The sequence below is a fragment of the Myotis brandtii genome, unplaced genomic scaffold (assembly GCF_000412655.1).
Source record: "Myotis brandtii unplaced genomic scaffold, ASM41265v1 scaffold436, whole genome shotgun sequence".
NCBI lineage: Eukaryota > Metazoa > Chordata > Mammalia > Chiroptera > Vespertilionidae > Myotis > Myotis brandtii.
Genome location: NW_005366679.1, coordinates 136,231 through 156,764, shown reverse-complemented (window position 1 = coordinate 156,764; position 20,534 = coordinate 136,231). Strand labels below are relative to the sequence as shown.

The 20,534-nt window shown below is 38.3% G+C and overlaps 1 protein-coding gene across 1 annotated transcript; it reads right to left on the bottom strand.

Annotated features, from left to right (window-relative positions):
• Window positions 1–11,830: 11,830 nt before the first annotated feature.
• On the bottom strand, window positions 11,831–20,105 carry SUCNR1 (succinate receptor 1). The gene is made up of 3 exons (XM_014546216.1): window positions 19,876–20,105; window positions 14,128–14,193; window positions 11,831–13,153 (listed from the first exon to the last, which is right to left on the bottom strand). The coding sequence occupies exons 2-3, from the start codon at window positions 14,128–14,130 to the stop codon at window positions 12,164–12,166; spliced, it is 993 nt and encodes a 330-aa protein (XP_014401702.1). The 5' UTR covers window positions 14,131–14,193; window positions 19,876–20,105; the 3' UTR covers window positions 11,831–12,163.
• Between the last annotated feature and the right edge of the window lie 429 nt (window positions 20,106–20,534).

Sequence of the window (20,534 nt, the reverse complement as noted above, 5' to 3'; positions counted from 1 at the left end):
TTTGTTAATGGCATTTAAATATATAAAATAAGTATCAAAAATATAAATCTTTGTTTTACTATGGTTGCAAATATAAAAAATAAATTTCTATATGTGACACGGCACCAGAGTTAAGTTAGGGTTTTTCAAAATGCTGACAGTCGAGCTCAAAAGGTTCGCTATCACTGGCTAAAGGTAAGGCTGGAGCTGGAGTTGGAGCTAGAGCTGGAGCAAGGCCTAAGTCTGGGGCTGGGGCTGGGGTTGGGGCTGGGCCTGGGGCCAGGCCTATGACTGAGGCTGGGCCTGGGGCTGGGGCTGAAATGCTAAGTTTCTGTCTACAAGAAGTCTGGTCTGCTGTAGAGCTGCAAAGGCTTTGCCCCTGATTAAGTGGATAGATAGCAGGATTCATATCTAGACTCCCTCGGCTGAGGTCAGTGACTGAGAATTTCTCAACAGCAAAGCCATTAGCTGTTTTCAGACTCCAGCTTCCCTTAAAGTCCAGAAATCTTGATATCTGAATTCAAATAAAAGTTAATCCAGAAGAGCAAAAGTGAAGACATAGCTTTGGTTACGGCAGAGTCTTAACAATTAACTTGTAGTTAGAAATTTAGGATTTTTAGTTCTTTTAAATCTTAAAGAATTTTATAGTTATTGATATTTTATGTGTTAAAATAATAACTCATATTTTAATTAAGCATGTTACCTTTGTCACCATAAGGAAAGTCCAAATCTGTAAAGAATTTTTATGAGAGTTTATTTGAGCCAAACTGATGACATATTCTGGGGTGCAAAATCTCAAATGCTCTGTAGAATGACATTTTTTTTTCAGCTTTTATGCATTTGAAATTAAGGAGGGGACATAAAGATTGGACAAAGCAAGGCTGGGGTTGGATTACCGGATAGTGAACAAGATTATGTGCTCTCTTGAGACTTAATAACCATTTCTAGAGGCATTACTTCTCGAATTTCAAAGGTGTGTTACTCTACATGCACAAGAATAATGTGGATGTAGGACTGGCTTAAAACCTTTCAAACGTTATATGTCTGGAGTGTGACTACCCCCCATGAACTACTTGGTCAAGAATTTATGAAGGCCTGGGCAGGTGGGGGCATATGAAATATTTCAACAATAAAGATTTCATTTTAAAAAAAGAATTTATGATCAGATCAATCTGTAAGTTTACTTTCCATAAAATGCCCATGTTTTCTATCCACACTTTTGTTGTTATTGATATTATTTTTGGAACTGAGTGATTATTACTGCAACTTTTAATTCTAAAATTTTGTGGCTCTATGAATTTATAAAAATGTATCACAGTTGATGGTCATCCATGGCAAAGATGGTATAATATTCCTCTAGAACAACTGTTTCCTTCCCAGCTCTGCCTTTAATTTGACCTTGAACATGTCCACTTTTTTTAGAACCACACTTTTGACAGAACAGCATTGTCTCAGGAAGCCGTGAGCAGTCCGTCAGCTGGCTAAACAACGTGCAGAACAGACAGGCCATACTGCTTCAATATCACTTCCCTTCCCAGGTACCACCGTGCAGCAGGCCTGACTTGTGGAACTCTTCTTTGAGAGAACACAAGCTACCTTGAGCAACTCAGTTGTGTGAGCAAACGTGGTTGTAAATAATCTGGAGATTGTAAGATATCCCACACTAACTTGCTGAAGTATACGTTACTATCCCAGTTTGGACCCAGTTTGTTTCTTCTGTTTTGATCTTGGCAAGAGAACATCCCTGTTACTGAGTTTTCATGATGTGTCTGGCACCTGAAGCTCATGTACTCTCTTAATTTTCACAATGACCTACAAAGATGTGTTATTATCCCTATTTAATATGAGGCTGGGAGAGGCTGGACCACTGACCAAACCAGGATTTTATGTAAAAGCCCTCTGTCTCTACATAGGAGCTGCCTGATCTCTTCTGTTCTCCGACAGCTGGGGTGCTTACAGAGGCGACTGTGCTCCCCGGCGGCTTGGTTCATAATCAAGTGCTTGCCTTTGGTTTCTGACCCTTTCTAGTTTCTCCTGACCCTCAGCTTTTCTTCAATACGGTGACTTAACTCTTGTCTTAAATTTGAGCCTCATGTCTGTAATTCACTGTTAGCTATTATCTTGGTGTGTTACCTAAAGCTAGAGTTTTTAGTGTATGTAAATAATTGATTTAGTTTGGACTTATGTAACAATGTAGAAATGAAGATATATGATATCTAAACTAAGAAAAATACATACTAGTACAGCAATTCTTAAGTCTTACAAAAGAGCCCTGACTAGTTTGGCTCAGTGGCTAAAGAGTTGGCCTGCGGACTGAAGGGTCCTGGGTTTGATTCTGGTCAAGGGCACATGCCCGGCTGCGGGGTTTATCCCCAGTAGGGGGCGTGCAGGAGGCAGCTGATCAATGATTCTCTCTCATCATTGATGTTTCTATTTCTCTCTTCCTCTCCCTTCCTATCTGAAATCAATAAAAATATTTTTAAATAGTTTTACAAAAGAGAACGAGAGGAGAGAGAGAGAGAGAGAGAGAGAGAGAGAGAGAGAGAAAAGGTAACTTAGAAATCCTGGGACAATCTCTTATCTTCATCTAGTATAATACACTTCTGCCTATGCCAGTCTGTTTGTTTTAAAAGATGCAAATTGATTTTAATATTGGAATATGAGATTTTCAAGAAAGGAAAAGCTGTTACTAGAACATCATGTGATTCAGAATTCATTTGCATCCATTTTGAACAGCATTGCCTGTGGCATTGCTTCACCTAGTGGCACAGATGTCACAAACACTTATATATTCACATCTTTTATATTCCTTATCAGTCTTATTCAGAAACGTTGGCACTGCCCATTGAGACAGTTGAACTTCTTAAGATTCTAAGATATGTGTAGAACTGACCTGTTTAATTGTTCTGAGTAAACATGTCCAGGAAATTCGGGTCATGAGAAAGTCATTAGTCATGACCTGGAAGAGTTAATGTAGCAAAGATAATTAACTTTTGTCAAAAACAGATTATTACCCAACAGATTATTACTCAATTTTTTTTGGGGGGGGGGTAGAAAAACAAATTAAAAGGTAAAATGAAAAGCCTTCTCAGCAGTGTTCCTTCTGTACTCAGCATGGCCGACATAGTGGTAACCGCTCTCCCAGCCCCAGTCTCCGTGGACTCTGCTTGTCCTGCAAGGATTTCTCAGCACCTTGACCTCTGGAATTACACTTAGAGAGAAATGAGAACTCTACTTTCTTTTATTATTATTATTTTTTTTATGAAATGCAACATCTGGACAACAAGTCTTTAAATTATCTTGACTAAATTTTGGTTATTAAAAACATAGTGCTAAAGGAGGAGGAAAGAAAAAGAATGACTGAGAAGTTTAAGACATATCATCAAGTCTTATTAAGGTAGCAGTGAAAAGGAATTTTCCAGTTAGAGCTAGTTTATATAAAATACATTATGGAAATGTGAACCTGTTATAAATTCTGTGGTCTTGGAAAAATCAAATAAGACATTAAATGAGACCTAAAATCTCACACCATCTTTGTTCTTCCTTCAGGTTAGAGTTTTGAACACTAATAAATGCTAATAATTCTCCCTGAAAGGTATGCCACACAGCAACTAGTCCCGAGTTCTTCAAGGAGAACTCAAGCAGTATGGTGAGTGAGCCCATGAGGCAGAGTCACCTCTCAAGTTCATTTGTACTGATTTGCCCGTCCCTTGCACCAGCATGAATGGCCATCTGAGACAGGTTTTCCAAGCAGAGAGGGAGAGCAAAATAGAGTTGGACCACACCAAAGGAAATAATGACATGAGGTGGGAAGACCAGAGTTGCACAAAATTGCAAGACAAACACGGTGTATAAAGACAGGGATTGTATAAATACACACCCCTGGGCTCAAATCCCCATCCATTTACCATTTGTGGAGACAAGATGCATAACTGTGCTATGATTTAGTCTTCTCAGCTGTATCTCTTAGGGTTGTGGATAGGATTCCAGGAGATGAGTTTCAAGAACATAGTATAGGATTTGGCACTACAAACAGAAAACATTTGGCCCTTGGTAGCTACTATTAATTCTATCATTACCATCATCATCTTCATTGCATGGTAGGAGCGTGGATTCTGGAGTCAGACTATTTATGTTCAAATCCTTTCTTCTTCTTTTACTAACTCTGTAACCCTTGGAAGGATATTTACCCTTGATGTGCCTTTGTGTTTGCCATGAGAGTCCAATGATAATACAAGTGGAGCTATTAGAACCATTAGGTCCTGCAAATAGTAAGCACTCTAAATGTTAGCTGACATTACACCTGTATAATTTTAAATGGGGTAAAGGAACTCTGGCCCTGACCGGTTTGGCTCAATGGATAGAGCGTAGGTCTGTGGACTGAAGGGTCCCAGGTTCGATTCCGGTCAAGGGCATGTACCTTGGTTGCGGGCACATCCCCAGTAGAGGGTGTGCAGGAGGCAGCTGATCAATGTTTCTCTCTCATCGATGTTTCTGACTCTCTATCCCTCTCCCTTCCTCTCTGTAAAAAATCAATACAATATATTTTTTTTAAAAAAGGAACTCTGACTAAGCCAGTGGTCAGCAAACTGCGGCTCGCGAGCCACATGCGGTTATTTGGCCCCTTGAGTGTGGCTCTTCCACAAAATATCGACTTCTGCGCATGGGCCACAAAGTTTCAATCGCACTGTACGTGCGAGCCCGCACATGGTATTTTGTGGAAGAGCCACACTCAAGGGGCCAAAGAGCCGCATGTAGCTCGCGAGCTGCAGTTTGCCGACCACGGGACTAGGCTATCGGTGCCAATTTGAATATAAGAAAGTATGCTTTCTATAATTGAAAATGTGTTAAGCATTTTTATATTTTGGCATGTTACATTTGAAATGAACAGACATTCACAGTGATTCCTTCACCTCAGAAGGGCATGAATATTTTCAGAAATTTGGAAAAAAATAGCTTGAGAGATTTTCAGATGTTGACCTCAAGCCTCTTTTCATGAACTTTGAGAAATACTGCTGTAAGCAGCTGAAGGGTGACACTCATTTTTTCTTATTTGCCTAATTATTTGATTCTATAATTAACATGAGCCCAAAATCTCTAAAATATTTCTCTTTCTTGACACGATAGCTATAAAAATCTTGAAATGAGACTTAAAAATAAAAATCAGCTTTCCATGTATAGGGAGCATAGGAATCAATTTAAGCTCAGAGGTAAGATATAAATCAATGGATGAGAATGAAATTTTCTGAGGGAGAAAGAGAGTGAAAAAGAAGAGGGAGCTGAAAACACCAATATTTAAGAGGTGACTGAGGTCAGAGGACAAAGCTAGCCAAGCAGTGAAAGGAAGTAGGTAAAATGAATGATTTAACAGTTTAGTAAATTTTATTGCCTGTCTTTTCTCAAGTCTTCCTAAATGTAAACTTTTGGGAAAGTCCTAGTTTGAATACTCTTGAATGGCTCCATGTATCCTGCATTGCGAGCTGCACAGCATTGCTTGTGTGTCTGGTTTCTCTACTGCCAAAGAGACACTGATCATCGCACAAATGCCCGTTTAGTCAAGAATTGATTCCTCACTGGGTTTTCCTGCAAATGTCCACCTTCCAGGAATGCATATGCCTTTGTGTTCAGCTCCCCACTTTGTTGCTCTGCTCACCCCAGTGCCAGTCCTCAGTAGGATTAGCATCCACTCCAAGTCATTCCCCAACTTACTGAGACAGATTTATGACCTCGCCCCATGCACTTTTAACAATATGGGCATATCTCTATTTTTGCCCTGACCACTTCATGTATGCCTGTTCACACATCTGTTTTCCCTCTAAAACCACAAGCTAACTAAAGGAAGGAACTATTTGTTATTCATAGCTTTATCAATGACACAATTTCTGGCAAACACTGGGCACCCAATGAATGTTTGTTGAGTAAGTGTATTTGATATACAAGTGGCAAGCTGCCACATAATTCTACCTGTTTACAGAATGTGATTTTTATTTTGAATGCATTCAGAACCCAAAGCACATCTCAGTTTAAGTCTCATCAATCTCTGCTATAGACAAAGTTTAATGAGAAACTGTGGCATAGGAACCAGATGCTTGCATGAATGATATAGTGAGCTTTCTTTCTTGTTAAATGTATTAAATATGTAGACTAATTTATACATATATTTTCTCCAGTTCCACCAGTTTAAGAGTGCAAATAAAATCACAGAATTCCAACGTTTGTTCTTTCTTATGTTTCACCTACTCAGCATGTGTAAAATCCAGCCCAGATATGAATTTATACCAAGCCACTGGGTTCTGTCTCATTTATGCTCATAAAGATGCTCATTCTGCCTTCTCCTGTCACAGATTGTTTTTCAGGGCATCCTGCTGGGATTGCTGAACACAGATCTGACCAACAGTTTGCACTGGTGGGTATACCCACTTAGATCTGGCATCGTGAGCTCTAATGGGAACCACCACCACTGACTGGCAATGGGTATTTTATCACTCAAGTTTCAAAATAGCTGGAGGTTCCAAAGTTAACTGTGAGGGGGTTTTTCTTCTTTATATTATATTATATTTTCTTTATATTATATTTTCTTCTATATGTCTTGCAATATATGGGGGATTGGGATAATGTGTGTGTGTGAGGAGAATGTTGTCACAAAGCTAGGCTGCTTGTGCCAATGTTTTGTAAATATTCTAATGAACCAATGCTTCTTGAATTAACTTCTACCACTATTTTCTGTATGAGCGTGGACAAGACATTCAAGTTCCCATGACTTGATTTCTTCATCTGTAACTTTCATAGGGCTTGGTGAGAGCTGAATACTGTGCTAGAGCAACTGTGCTCGGCACATTTTAAATGCTACCTAAGTGTTTGCGATTATTGTCATTTGTGGTGACCACTCAATATGAGATTTGGTGCCTGAATCTTGACCAACCTTATTTCTTTCCCTCTGAGATTCTCACATAGAGTATTCACACAGAAATCCATAACAAATTGAGATCAAAGCACCTGACTCAATACTGATAAGCCTGGAATTAGCTGGAATTCAAGACTGAGTTGGGATTTCCCCACTAATTTGTATGTATATCTAGTCAGAGATAGGACAATTGGGAAACCTAAGGTCTTTTCAACATTGTTATTTATATACTAGAGGCCCAGTGCACGAAATTCATGCACTGGGGGGAGGGTGTCCCTCAGCCCAGCCTGTACCCTCTCCAATCTGGGACCCCTTGGAGGATGTCTGACTGTGGGGATTGGGCCTAAACCAGCAGTTGGACATCACTCTCACAATCCAGGGCCGCTGGATCCCAACTGCTCGCCTGACTGCCTGCCTGCCTGCCTGATTGCCCCTAACTGCTTCTGCCTGCCAGCCTGATCACCTCCTAATCACTCCCCTGCCAGCCTGATCGATGCGTAACTGCTCCCTTGCCAGCCCAATTGCCCCCAACTGCCCTCCCCTGCTGGTCCAATTGCCCTTCCCTGCCAGCCTGGTTGCCCCCAACTACCCTCCCCTGCTGGCCTGGTTACCCCTAACTGCCCTCCCCTGCTTCGGCCATGCCTCTCACAATCCGGGACTGCTGGCTCCTAACTGTGCCCTCCCCTGCCAGCCTTGTTGCCCCTAACTGCCCTCCCTTGCAGGCCTGGTCCCCCCAACTGCCCTCTCTCCCCTGTAGGCCCAGTTGCCCCCAACTGCCCCCCCCTGCTAGCCTGGTCACTCCTAACTGCCCTCCCCTGCTGGCCATATTGTGGTGGCCATTTTGTGATGACATGGGGTCGGCCATCTTGTGATGACATGGCCATCTTGTGACCACATCAGGGCAGCCATCTTGTGCAAGGCCATGATGGTCAATTTGCATATTGCCTCTTTATTATATAGGATATAAAAGGCTAATGTGCAAAGTGCAGGAGACTGGGAGTTCTATTGCTCTCTATGACATGTGCTGACCACCAGGGGGTATTGTGGAATGAAGGCAGCCCTGGCCAGCAGCTGGAGAAGGGAAGCCCTGGCTGGCAGCTGGAAGGAAGGCCCCAGCTGGCAGCCAGAAGGCCCCAATCGGCTCTGATTGCTGGCCAGGCCTACAGACCCTACTCGTGTATGAATTTTGTGCACCGGGCTTCTAGTAGGGACATAAAGAAGAATCTCTTTCATTGGTGGAGAGAGACAAGAAAAAATATATTTATTTTTATATAACTGTACATTTGTAAATGTTTTATATCCTAGCATTTAATACTTATAGTCAATAGCTCTAATTCCTAATTAGCTGACTGAATATATAACACCTTGATGACACTTTACAGAGGAGAGGTGGTAGAAAGTAGTGAGGGATTAACTATGCTGAAATCCAGAAAGAAAATTGCAGTCTATCTAGCAAGAGAAAACAAAAGATAAGTTAAGGGTGAACTCAGCAGCTAGAGAATAGAAGAGCTATAGAAAGGGAACCCTGTATCTTGTGAATAAACTCTGCTCAAGTCTTTAGCTGACCCCTGAGTGATGGATATCTGGGTATATTCTAATCAGCACAAAGTTAACATAACTAAACTAATATTGCAGAATTTGGAGTTTGAATTCACCCATGAAACAAAATATTAGTATTACTCAGTGGAACATAACAAAATACAGAGTCTCCACACATATTGTTTATGATTTTCAGAACATAATCCAAATTTATTAGACATGAAGAAACAGGAATTATGACCCATACTTGAGAAAAGGCAATCAATGAAGACCAACTTTGAAATGACCTAGATTTGGAACTAGCAGACAAAGAATATAAACATTCCTTTAAATTGCTCAAAGGTGTAAAGGAAATTATAAGGAACTGGGCAATGGCAGCTGGCTCATATATTTGTGTACATATACTTTATTCTTTATATAAAATAGCAATTCTTATAAAAGTGGGGGTGACTGAAAATAGTTTGATCACACACACTCAAAAGGCACATTGAATTCAAAGTTGTTCTGTAGGACATTCATTCATAGTAAATAACCATTTAAAACTTCATAGACCTTAGAGTAGACTTGAATTTAAACAACTATAATATAAGGTGAAAATTAATGTGTTTTATAAAAGCAGTGCTTAAAATTAGTCTGAAGTCCTTGAGGTAGACAGATTTACTTTCAGATTTTGGGAGGAGAAAATATAAAAGAATGGTTTGTGAAGGAGAGGCAGATGTGACAGACCTTAAAATATATTTATTTTTTACATGTGGGCGTGATGGGATAAGGGTGAGCACCCAAGTGCACACTGTGAAGAAAGATCTGAATATAATAAATAAAGTAGCAATCTTTGGCTGGAGGATATAGTTTGTGACAACAATGGCAAGAGATGATGTATGAAGATGGCAAAGTGCTGGACCAAAGAGTTTAGACATGATTCTGAAGACACTGAGGCATCAATTCAAAGACAAGATGCAAAAACCCAACATTATTTCCTTTGAAAACCACAAAACTAAAAAGAATTTATTGTTTGTACTTCTTACAATCACGTAGTACAAAAAGCAAATTATATTTCTTATAATTTTAGGGAAATTCTGTTTAGTCTTCTAAGAATTAAGTTACCACATGACAGTTATGAGCAAGAAAAAAAATGAAGACATTTTCTATGAAATTACTTAACATTTTGGTTACAAGATATATGTAAGAGTTTATGGTTTTAGAAAATATTTCACTGAACTATTAAGAAAGAGTCCAATCCCACCACCTTTTGGGGTAGGGGTGGGGCAAATTTAATTTCATATTTACAAATTAAAACCCATGCATAAAATACAAGTTATGATTAAGTTATATCTTTTAAATATAAGAGAGGAAGGGAGAGGGAGAGAGTTATAAAAACATCAATGATGAGAGATAATCATTGATTGGCTGCCTACTCCACACCCTGAACTGGGGATCAAGCCCACAACATGGGCATATGCCCTGACCAGGGATTAAACTGTGCCCTACTGGTTCATAGGTCAAGGCTCAACCACTGAGCCACCCTGGCTGGGCATAAATATCTTGTAAAGGTTACAGAAATAAGCAAATGCTTCTTTCCTAAGTTTGTGGCTTTTTTCTGATGAGGAAATTCAGAAGATTCTGTTTGCAGTTTATTATCAGGCAGTTATAAAATTACATTGAAAATTTTAAAGAATGAATAACTAAGGCAAGGCAATAACTTTAAAAATCTTAAAGTCTAATACCAGGTTAGAAAATAAATCCTTTGGAGTACTGTGCTTTTATAATATTTCAGTTGCTTGAAGTAAAGAAATTAACTGGGATTATTTTGTCCCTTTTGAATATCAGAGTGCAATACGGCCAGAGTACCTTGGAACAGGAAGGAAAATTGAATTTTATGTCTCTGCACTCATGTTTATTTTATCCTCCGTGTTATTCACACTTTATAACTACTGTCGTCAAGGAAAGGAATGGAGACTTGTGGCCATAGACACATCTTGTTGCATATAATAAGTGAATTATTACATGATACTTGTTTAACTTTAAAAAGCACCGTTTTCCCCCTGAATTTGTTTTGTGGCATGGAATGGTGTCTTACCATCCTGAGATCATCTATATTGATACATACATAAATATTCCTAGCCAAAACCGGTTTGGCTCGGTGGATAGAGCGTCGGCCTGCGGACTCAAGGGTCCCAGGTTCGATACCGGTCAAGGGCATATACCTTGGTTGCAGGCACATCCCCAGTAGGAGGTGTGCAGGAGGCAGCTGGTCGATGTTTCTCTCTCATCGATGTTTCTAACTCTCTATCCCTCTCCCTTCCTCTCTGTAAAATATCAATAAAAATATATTAAAAAAAATATTCCTATTACTCTATAATTTCATGAAATGTATTTTGTTTAGAACATTTCCTCCAAAGGTCTTAAGTAATGTCCTATGCAAACAAGGTTCAATCAAGATGTGAGTCACTCTCTCTAAGATCAAATTTTCCTTGTAAATTATCCCAGTGCTTATGAAATAATGTATCTGGGGGGGGGGGGTTAGGGGTGGGGAGGAGAAAAACTATGATTTTTCCTTCATAATGGAAAATTAAGCCAACAAATTCTAGTATTAACACTTCAGTTCCTCTTATTTGTTGGTTTTATCATATTCATATACTTTAAGGCAGAGATTCTCAACCTGTGGGTCGCGACCCCTTTGGCAGTCGAACGACCTTTTCATAGGGGTAGCCTAACACCATCCTGCATATCAGATATTTACAGTACGATTCACAACAGTAGCAACATTACAGTTATGAAGTAGCAATAAAAATAATATTATGGTTGGATCACAACATGAGGAACTGTATTTAAAGGGCCAGAAGGTTGAGAACCACTGCTTTAAGGTTTCCTATTTAATCAAGAGCAGCAAGACTAATAAACTTTAATATAGTTCCATGGAATGATGATCAAAGTATGATAATTAAATGCCAGATGGCACAATGATCTCCCACAGTCTACTCACTTTTGTGATGTTTTTCTTGCTTTGGGTTCCCTGAGAGGCACTTTGAGTTCTATAACTCTGAGGTTTTTGCAATTGTCTTTGGTATCTCTTTCTAGTATTTTGTTAAAATCATTTACATCTAAATTCCCTAACAACCAAGTTCAAAGATTCCTTTCCCATTGTTGAATATCTCTATTCAATATGATTATTTACACTATAAACCATACAACAAAAAGGAGAGTTGACCCAATTCATGATCAATATAAAGGGATATATAAGCATCCTTGAACTTGTTTTATTGCTTTGCTGCTCATTCTTGTTACTCTTTACTTTAAATTTGCTTAAGAGTACAACTTCTAACAATAATACTTAATAATGTATGTAAAATCTGCTATTCAATTCTCACATAAAGTTATAGGAGAGTATGAATAAGAAAAACACAGGAGAATTTTGCCAAAACAATTTTATTTTACAGTCCAACCGATGATCAAATGCAAACTTGCTACGCTATCTAGCTTCTATTCTTCTTACACTGATTGAGGTATTATAACATCTAGGATTTTGAATGTATATGCCCAGATATTCCTGCTTGTCCGACTTCTTTCAATTTGTAAGTGGACAAATAAATTCTTCTCATCCTCTTCTTTTTTATGTACTCTGAGTACACCACGTCTTTAAATCAGGGGCGGATCTGTGACCCGCTCTGATTTATGTCCGAGTCCATCAAACTCTAACTGGCCTACAACTGCGTGTATAAGACGTTCTGTTCCACAGGCACCTCACTCTTTTCTGAATGAAAACACGAGTCCATTAGCACATCTCCTAAAGCACATAAGGGATTGAAAGTGGTGCCTCAGCTTATTCGTCAGCATCTCCCTGAAGTGATCCCCCACAAGGAAATAGAAGACGGGGTTGATGACACTGTTCAGGAAGGCCAAGGGCCTGGTCACAATGTATAAGGAGTGGATGATGGCCCTGGGACATTTGGCCTCATTCTCGTCCCACAGCCGTGAAATGATCCTCAGGTTCCGCATGACGTGGTAGGGAGTGAAAAGCACAGAGAAAATCACCACGGCCAATATGACTAAGTTGAGGGGCTTTTCAAAGGGCAGCGTGGTAGCCTGTGCCCTGGCTCTCTGCTTTAGGAAGACAGCAATCTTGAAATAAAAGAAGCACATCACAAAAAGAGGAATGAGGAACCCCAAGAAGGTAAGGCACATGCTGTAAATGAAGCTGGACTTGGCGTCCCCAGAACTGGCATAATCCCTACATCTGGTTTTATTGCCACCTGTAATGGGACTTATAAAGAGAACCATGGGCACAAGCTCTAAGGTCACCAGAACCCAAATGGCCAAAGAGATTAAAACAGCAAACTCTTTCTTTTGCAGAAGGTGTTCTCGGAAAGGGTAATTCATGAGCAGGTAGCGATCAATGCTGACGAAAGTGAGGAAGAGAATGCTGGTGTAGAGGTTGGCATGAAGCATGTATCGGTTGCTGGTGCAGAGCACATCTCCATATGTCCAGTTTTCAATGGCATAACTTTTGATCAGCAGGGGCAGTGTGCACAGAAAAGCGAAGTCAGAGATAGAGAGGTTAAAGAGATAGATGTTACTGCTATTCCAGTTCTTCAGACAGAAGAGGTAGCCGAAAACCACAAGGCTATTCCCAAGGACTCCCACAACGAACTCAATCCCATAAAAAACGGAAAGGTAGTACTTTCCTAGGGCAGCCTCTGCTGCCAGCCAGTTTTCACAAGATGCATTCCATGCCTAAAGGAGAGAGAGAAAATATAAGGATGAAACACGAAAGGATGGCTAAGGACATAATGGCACTTAACATAATAATTCTAAAAGAACGCTCAAAAAAGTTGACTATATGGACAGTGGTCTACATTAGTAAGGAGTACACATGTATATGCATGTATGTGTGACTAATGTTTCAAAAAATATTTATTAATACCTTTGAACTGTGTGCTAGCCAGTGAGAATAACAACAATGAATGAAAGTTTCTAATTTCAAACAATTTATAATATCTTGAGAAGAATCAGAAATTGAAAAAAAAGTTCATATAATAAAAGGTGGGGGTTTATAATTGTTCCTATGGAAAATAATACAATCCTATATAATAAAAGCCTAATATGCTAAGTGTCTGGTCATCCGTTCAACCAATCAAAGCATGATATGCTAATAATATGCTAAGGCCACTCAACCACTTGCTATGATGTTCACTGACCACTGGGGGCGGGGCAGACGCTCTGACCGGTAGGTTAGCTTGCTGCTTGGGTCCGGCAGATCAGGACTGAGTGAGATGGGCAGGAAACTCCCTGGAGTCCTCCCATAGTCCCTCCCCGGCTGACCAACCTCCTGTGTCCCTCCCTAGCCCCGACTGTGCACTGGTAGGGTCCCTTGGCCTGGTCTGAGCCCTCTCCCAATCTGGGACCCCTCAGCTTCAGCTTATTTCAGCCCAATCCTGCAGGCCAGGCCCCCACTGGTGCACGAATTAGTGCATCTGGCCTCTAGTAATTAATAAATAATAATACAAGAATAAACTCTGTGTTTCACATACTCACACTGTAAACCTACTTTTGCCCCACCCTGTATATGATAAAGAGTATTCCAGGCATTAGGAAAGGCATGTGCAAAGGCCGTGAGGTAGAAACACACATAGAGGATTTGAAAAACTGTAAAGAGACCAATGAAAAATGCAGTGAAGTGAGTGAAGACGGACGTTTCCAGGACCTACCATGTTCCCCAGCACACTGTAGTTGTCTGATAAGTTATGCTGAGTTAAATTAGATTGAATTATAACCTAGAAGAGGAAACAATGATTGTTATAACTCCAGTCTTGACATTTCCATAGCTCTTACTTTGTTTCTATATTGTTAAAGTATTATGCTTATTTTTATTAAATTCATGAAATGAAAATCCAGTTCTTTCATCTAATAAAATACCTCCATCATAGCATCTTTGAAACAGGGGGTCATGAAAATAAGCAACCTGATTCATTCAACCCACATATATCTCGCTCACCTACCATGTTTTCTCTTGTAATGAGAACAGATTGTTTCTGGTTGAGTAGGGTACTTAATGAACTCGAGCTTCTTAAAAATGTACTGAATTGCCATTATTAAATATTGAATCCTACTTATTTCTAGTGAGGAAAAAACCAAGGTTGAAAATAAAATTTTCCAAAAATCTCTGTCATATAGAACTCTGTGTGCTAGTTGTTGCAACCAAATGATTCTTTCAATATAAGTATTTTGGTAAATAGAGCAAAATAAGGTCAAATGACCTGAACCGTTTTTTTTGTCTTCTGGGAAACATGAAAACATTGAGCAGAATTCGCTATCATGAAAGCATCTGGAAAATTCATATCTTTTGTCAAATTTAAGTGGTCTACTTCAGTAAAAAATTGCTGGTGTTTTGTGAGTGTTTTATTTATGAAAACAATTCATGGAATTGTAGATATGACAAATTCAATATTTTGGTGTTATTTTAATCACTCTTTAAAACATTGTAAGTTCCTCTGAGCCTCTCCTCAAGTCTTTCCAGGGCAACCTGCCACTGAGTCCAACTCTAGACACAGCTGGATAGGAACTTCTTTGGGCAGCAGGCACATGAACGCTGCTGAAGAACTAAGCAGGTTGGCTTATCTCCATCTTTGAGCACATCTGATTCTACTGCTCTCCTGCTTTCTCACATCTCCAGGAATATAGTACATTTCTCAATTTCCTATCTTTCCCAATTATTCAAACCACTTCTACCTACTCCCCCTACTTCTCATTAGCAGATGTTTTTGTCTTCGAGTTCCCTGAGGGAGAGTCCATTCATGGATGTCCACTCTCTGGTTCTGGCCTCTGTACCTGTCTTCTCCTTCCTTCCAGTGACAACAGAGAATGTCTATTCCTCTGGGCTTACTCCAGATCCAACTCATTCCCAAATCTCAGGAATGTTAACTGTTATCAAAACTCTCTCTTTCCTGTCTCTTCAGCCTTCTTCTCCTGCTCAGCTACTTCTTTTCCATTGGCATATAAACACTCTCTCTTGTCTTAAAAATAAAGAGCAGACATTAACAATTCTCCTTGGTTTCAAAGGTTTCTCTCATTAGCTTGAATTACAACAAAGAGCTGTCTTCACTAACTGCTTTGATATCCTGACACCCTATTCCCTTTACTCCAATTGGCTTCTGACCCACCACACAACCAAAACAGCTTTCACTTTGCTCAACCCAATGGTCATTTATTCACTACTAGTCTTCTTTCCTGACTTCTCAGCTATTTTTTATACCATGACTTCTGTAAACACTCTCTTCCTTTACCGTCTATAAAATGACAATTTCCTAATTTTCCTTCTTTTTGCCTTGTTCTTTGCAGGCTCTTTTTAAGCCTTCTTGACCTAAGAGTTTAATGTTGAGTTCCTCAAGGCTCAGTACTGAACTTCTTTATCTAGACACTGCATGAATGATCTCATCCACTTTCTAGCTTTAATGATCATCCATATATCAACTCTCAAATGTATATCAAAGCCTGGACCTGTCTTATAAGTGTTAGTTATTTATACTTACTGCCACTGATACATTGCTTACAGGCACTTCTGCCTCCAGAAATCCTGTACTAAACTCTTCAACTTCCTTCCTGATATGTTATACCCCTACCTAACTCCATCAATGACCTCACCATTTCCCCAGGCCATTTTACCTTAAAAATATAAAAACATCCTTGAAGTCACCTATAGCTTGCCTCCAATTACAAATAGACTTCCAGGTCTCATAGTCTATAATGTATGGATATTTCTCAAATGCATTTCTATTGCTTCACACCTTCATCACCAGCCTAGTCCTGGCCATCATCATCTCTATCTTGGATTGTACCATATCCTCCTATAGTCTCCTCACAACTCTGTCCCCCTTTCAATCTGCCTTCAACATGACAGCTAAACGATATTTAAAAACTACAACTACTCTCCTCAACCAAAATGTTTAAATGACTTTCCACTAAAGGAATAAACTCCAAAAGCTTTCTTGGGGACCTCACAGCATGAACTGCCTCCTGTACTCCACTTCAGCCTCACCTAGCATGACTCACCTCCTTGCTCATCTTCCTTCCTGAGTGCACAGAGAAGACTACTCACATTCAGTGCATTGAATTTCTTTTCACTGACCTTCCCTACTGTGGTTCTTGCCCCATAACGTATTCTGTCTTCTATCTACACTTCTCTCAGATATCAGTGGGATTCCCAAGATAGCCTCTCTGACCCAGCAGTCTAAATTAGATCCTCACATTTTATGCTCTCATTTTATACTGAGCTTCTTTTTAGCACTTCCCTCAACTTTATCTTACTCATAGTGGATCTTCTAGACCTGGCACAGTGACTACCAGATAGTAGATGACCTATAAATTCTTGCAGAGTGGAGAGATAATATAAACACTTGACTATTTAGAAAATATATTTGTAAATATTTTCTCCACGATCAAATCTATAGTAAGTTCACCAAATTAAGCCCATTGCTCTATCTACACTAATAAAAGAGAAACATGCAAATTAGCCATCACTCCATCACTCCGCCACTCCATTACACCCACCAGCCAATCAGAGTGACTGCAAATTAACCCAACAACTGGGGGCCTGGGCTCTGCTCAAGGAGTGGCGGCCTGGGTCGCTGGGGGTGATCCAGGCTTCCAGCCAGCCCTGGCCTCTGCTCGAGGAGCTGGGGAAAAAAAAAGGAGGGGCTGGGAGCAGCCGGAGTGGAGAAGCCAAGCCTCGCTGCTGCGGCCAGACCAAAGGCCTGGGTCCCGGGTGCTGGAGGAAAACCAGTGCTGGCAGCCAGGGGAAGGAAGGCCTATTGTGTGAATCTTCGTGCAACAGGCCACTAGTTTTACTATAAAAGCTGACACTGCAAATAATATGACTAATATTCAAAAATGGCAATTGTAATAGTGGTAGGTGTGATTTAGATACACATTGGAAGAAAGAAAAATTTAATATATATTTTCTAGGACCACTTTTAAAAATGAGGGATAATTAAAGACTTAGGAGTTCACATCTGAAATTAAGAAACATTAGAAAGTCAAGGGCATGTACCAAAGTGTTAATAGTTTTATCAGTAGTGATAAAATTCCAGATAATTTTTATAGTGTGCATTCTCCTTTTGATTTATCTAGACTTTGTATTTTCCCCATATCGGCTTGTATTTAATAATATTAAAAATTCTTAGGAATACAAGGAAAAGGTTACATTTTTTATAAAGGTATTTTTTAAACAATAGCCTTTATTTTTTAGACTGTTGGTAAGTTTTCACTATTACTTCTAACTCTACTCCTAGCTAGTTTCAATTCCATAACTTCTAGATGCTCTCTTCCTAGTCTTCTATGATTGGCAATCTCCTGTTGTCCTCTCTCTGTTTATAGACTTTTCTGTGGTCTAATCCTTGCTTGCCCAAGCTTTAAATGTAGCTCTTCAAAGCTAAGTTCTGGGCAACTTAGTTATTTTGGGAATACTTAAAAAACTGGTGTACACACTCAAATGAATATTAAGACAATAGAAAGTTTTTAAGACAAAAAATTATTTGTCTCATTTTTCAGTTTCTTCTTTTTCTAGTTATAAGTCTTGTTTTTCTGCCTAGTCAGTTCTTAAATGTACTGAACTGACTTATGTCAGTAGCTTACATGCAGCAGAAAAGTTTGACTGCTATGAAAGAAAAATACAGCTATACCTAGAAGGCAGATTACCAATAGCTAACACTCAGCCAAGTTGAAGCCATGGATTCTTCTGTTTTTGAGTTGTCCACTGGGATTGGAAATTAAGGAGAAAGCAGGGATAGAAAATATCAGGACCGAAATAAAAAAAATGAATGGCTAGTCAACTTTGACCTTTTTCTCAGAGTGGTTCCTTCATTCTTTTAAAAAACACACAATAAAAACATTTTATTATGTAACACTCAGAAAATGCAGAGAGGCAAAAAGAAGAAATCAAAATTTCTGTAAACCAATGACTCCTAATTTTTGGATATCATCCTACTGTTTAATACTTATTTGAATTTATTTTTATAGAAATATGTTTTTCAATCTGTTTTTGATAGATTTATTTTATTTAAAAATATTATTCCTAAATTCATAATACCAATAAATTGTGGTTTTATAAATGTAAGTCTGTCTAATATTTGCAAACCAATTTAACCTTGCCAGGATCCTCAATTTCCAGGGTAATAGATTCCAAGTTTGATGATGCTTGTAGTTAAGTGTGTTCTTAGTGTGGCCATCACAATTCTACACATTGATGAAATAAGCTGCTCCTTTTAAGAAAATTCCCAATTGAAGGGAAATTTCCCTAAGAAAAATAAATATTCTCTCCCATTTTCTAGTGGTTGATTTTTAATTTTTAGAAAATAAAAATGGTTATAAATGATTTGGACAAATTATTTTAGCAGGTTTTTAGATATTGGCAATTAAAGTAAAATCTTTAATTATTTATTCAAAATTATACCTATACCTGTTAGAATTATTAAACTACAAGGAATGTTAATTTCACTTACATAAGCAGTTCTTAATTTTAACTTGAGAATATCTTTCTTTCACTTTGATTATATTCAGCCTTTTAAAGGTGTATGCTTTTGAAACTTAAATTAAAAACATATTTGATAATTTAATAACTTTTACATTGTTTTCCTTATACTTATCATAATATAGAACATTTATGAAATATTAATTCTTAACTGTTTTATTAAGCCAACTTTACACAGTAATATGTGTATATTTTTATGAAATTGATTTTTTCATTAATAATCCATTTGAATAAAGAACATATTTACACTGAAAAGATATAATCATTTAATGTTGATGACTTGATGTATATTATATATTGCAGAAATTACACCAGAAGTCAAAGGATTAAAATGTTAAAATATGATGTCAAATTGTGGTTTTTAAAAAATTTCTTAAAAATAACTCACCAATTATAAAACATTTTGGAAGATATAATAGCAATGATTTCTGAAATTTTCCCTTTTTCCCTAGTGAGTTATATTCTTGAATAATGCAATTTTTACAAACACAATTGGTAAATTTTAGTATTTCATCTAGCACATTATTCTCTATATATAATATATATGATATTTGTTTCATATGATTTAGAAACTTTACATTTTTTTCAAATAGTTAAATTTACTTAAGTAATTCTCATTCCTTTTTTATGAAATATAGTTACCAAAACATAAGCAAATACAATAAACCTCTTAGAAGAAAATAAATTTATTATTTGGCCATTTAAACAAGGCCTTACATTTGTTAAAAAAAATAAATGTAAAGGAAAAATATATGACTTCCTTTCAGTTTCTTTTGCTGCCCTACATGTACATATGAGCAACAGTTCAGACAGTTCATTTAAACATTGCTTTAAACTTTAATTGCACACAGCCACTTTTTAAAGAAACCCCTAACAAACGGCATTTATTTACTTTAAATACCTGGGCAACATGAGTTACATTACAACTTACCGTTCTGTTGGAAAGTCCTAATCCCTTGACAGAAATTCTTTGCCAGCAACTTGATGCAGCTTCTGACCCAGTGCTGTGCCTCTAGACATAGTGAGAGCAGTGTGATTTGCGTATCATGCAGCCAAGATGAATAATTCAAAAGTCAAGGAACAATTTACTCCGTCAAACCTCCAAGCCAAGTTCAAGCAAGGGAACTTCCTGTAAAGTCCAGACACAAAACAAATTCATTTCACAAATCGCTCTTGAAAAGACTGCCGTTGAAATATTTTTATTCTCTTTCAAAACAACAGAATAGCATGTGTTATTTTTATGTTTATTTGCATATTTAAAAGTTAGTACTGTTTATGTTGGATATACAATTGCTTTTGCTTTTTAAAAATCAGTTTTTAAAAGACTGTATTGAGATATAACATACAGAACCATAAAATTCACCCATTTTAAGTATATAATTCATGATTTGTAGTAAATTCAGTGTTGTACAACCATCACCACAGTCTAACCTGTTTTTTTATGTTGTTGTTTTTTTCCTTTTATTGAATTTATCAGGTGACGCTGGTTAACAAAATTATACAGGTTTCAGGTGCACAATTCTACAACACATTATCTGTACACTGTATTGTGTGTTTACCACCCCAAGCCAAGTCTCTGTCCATCACCCC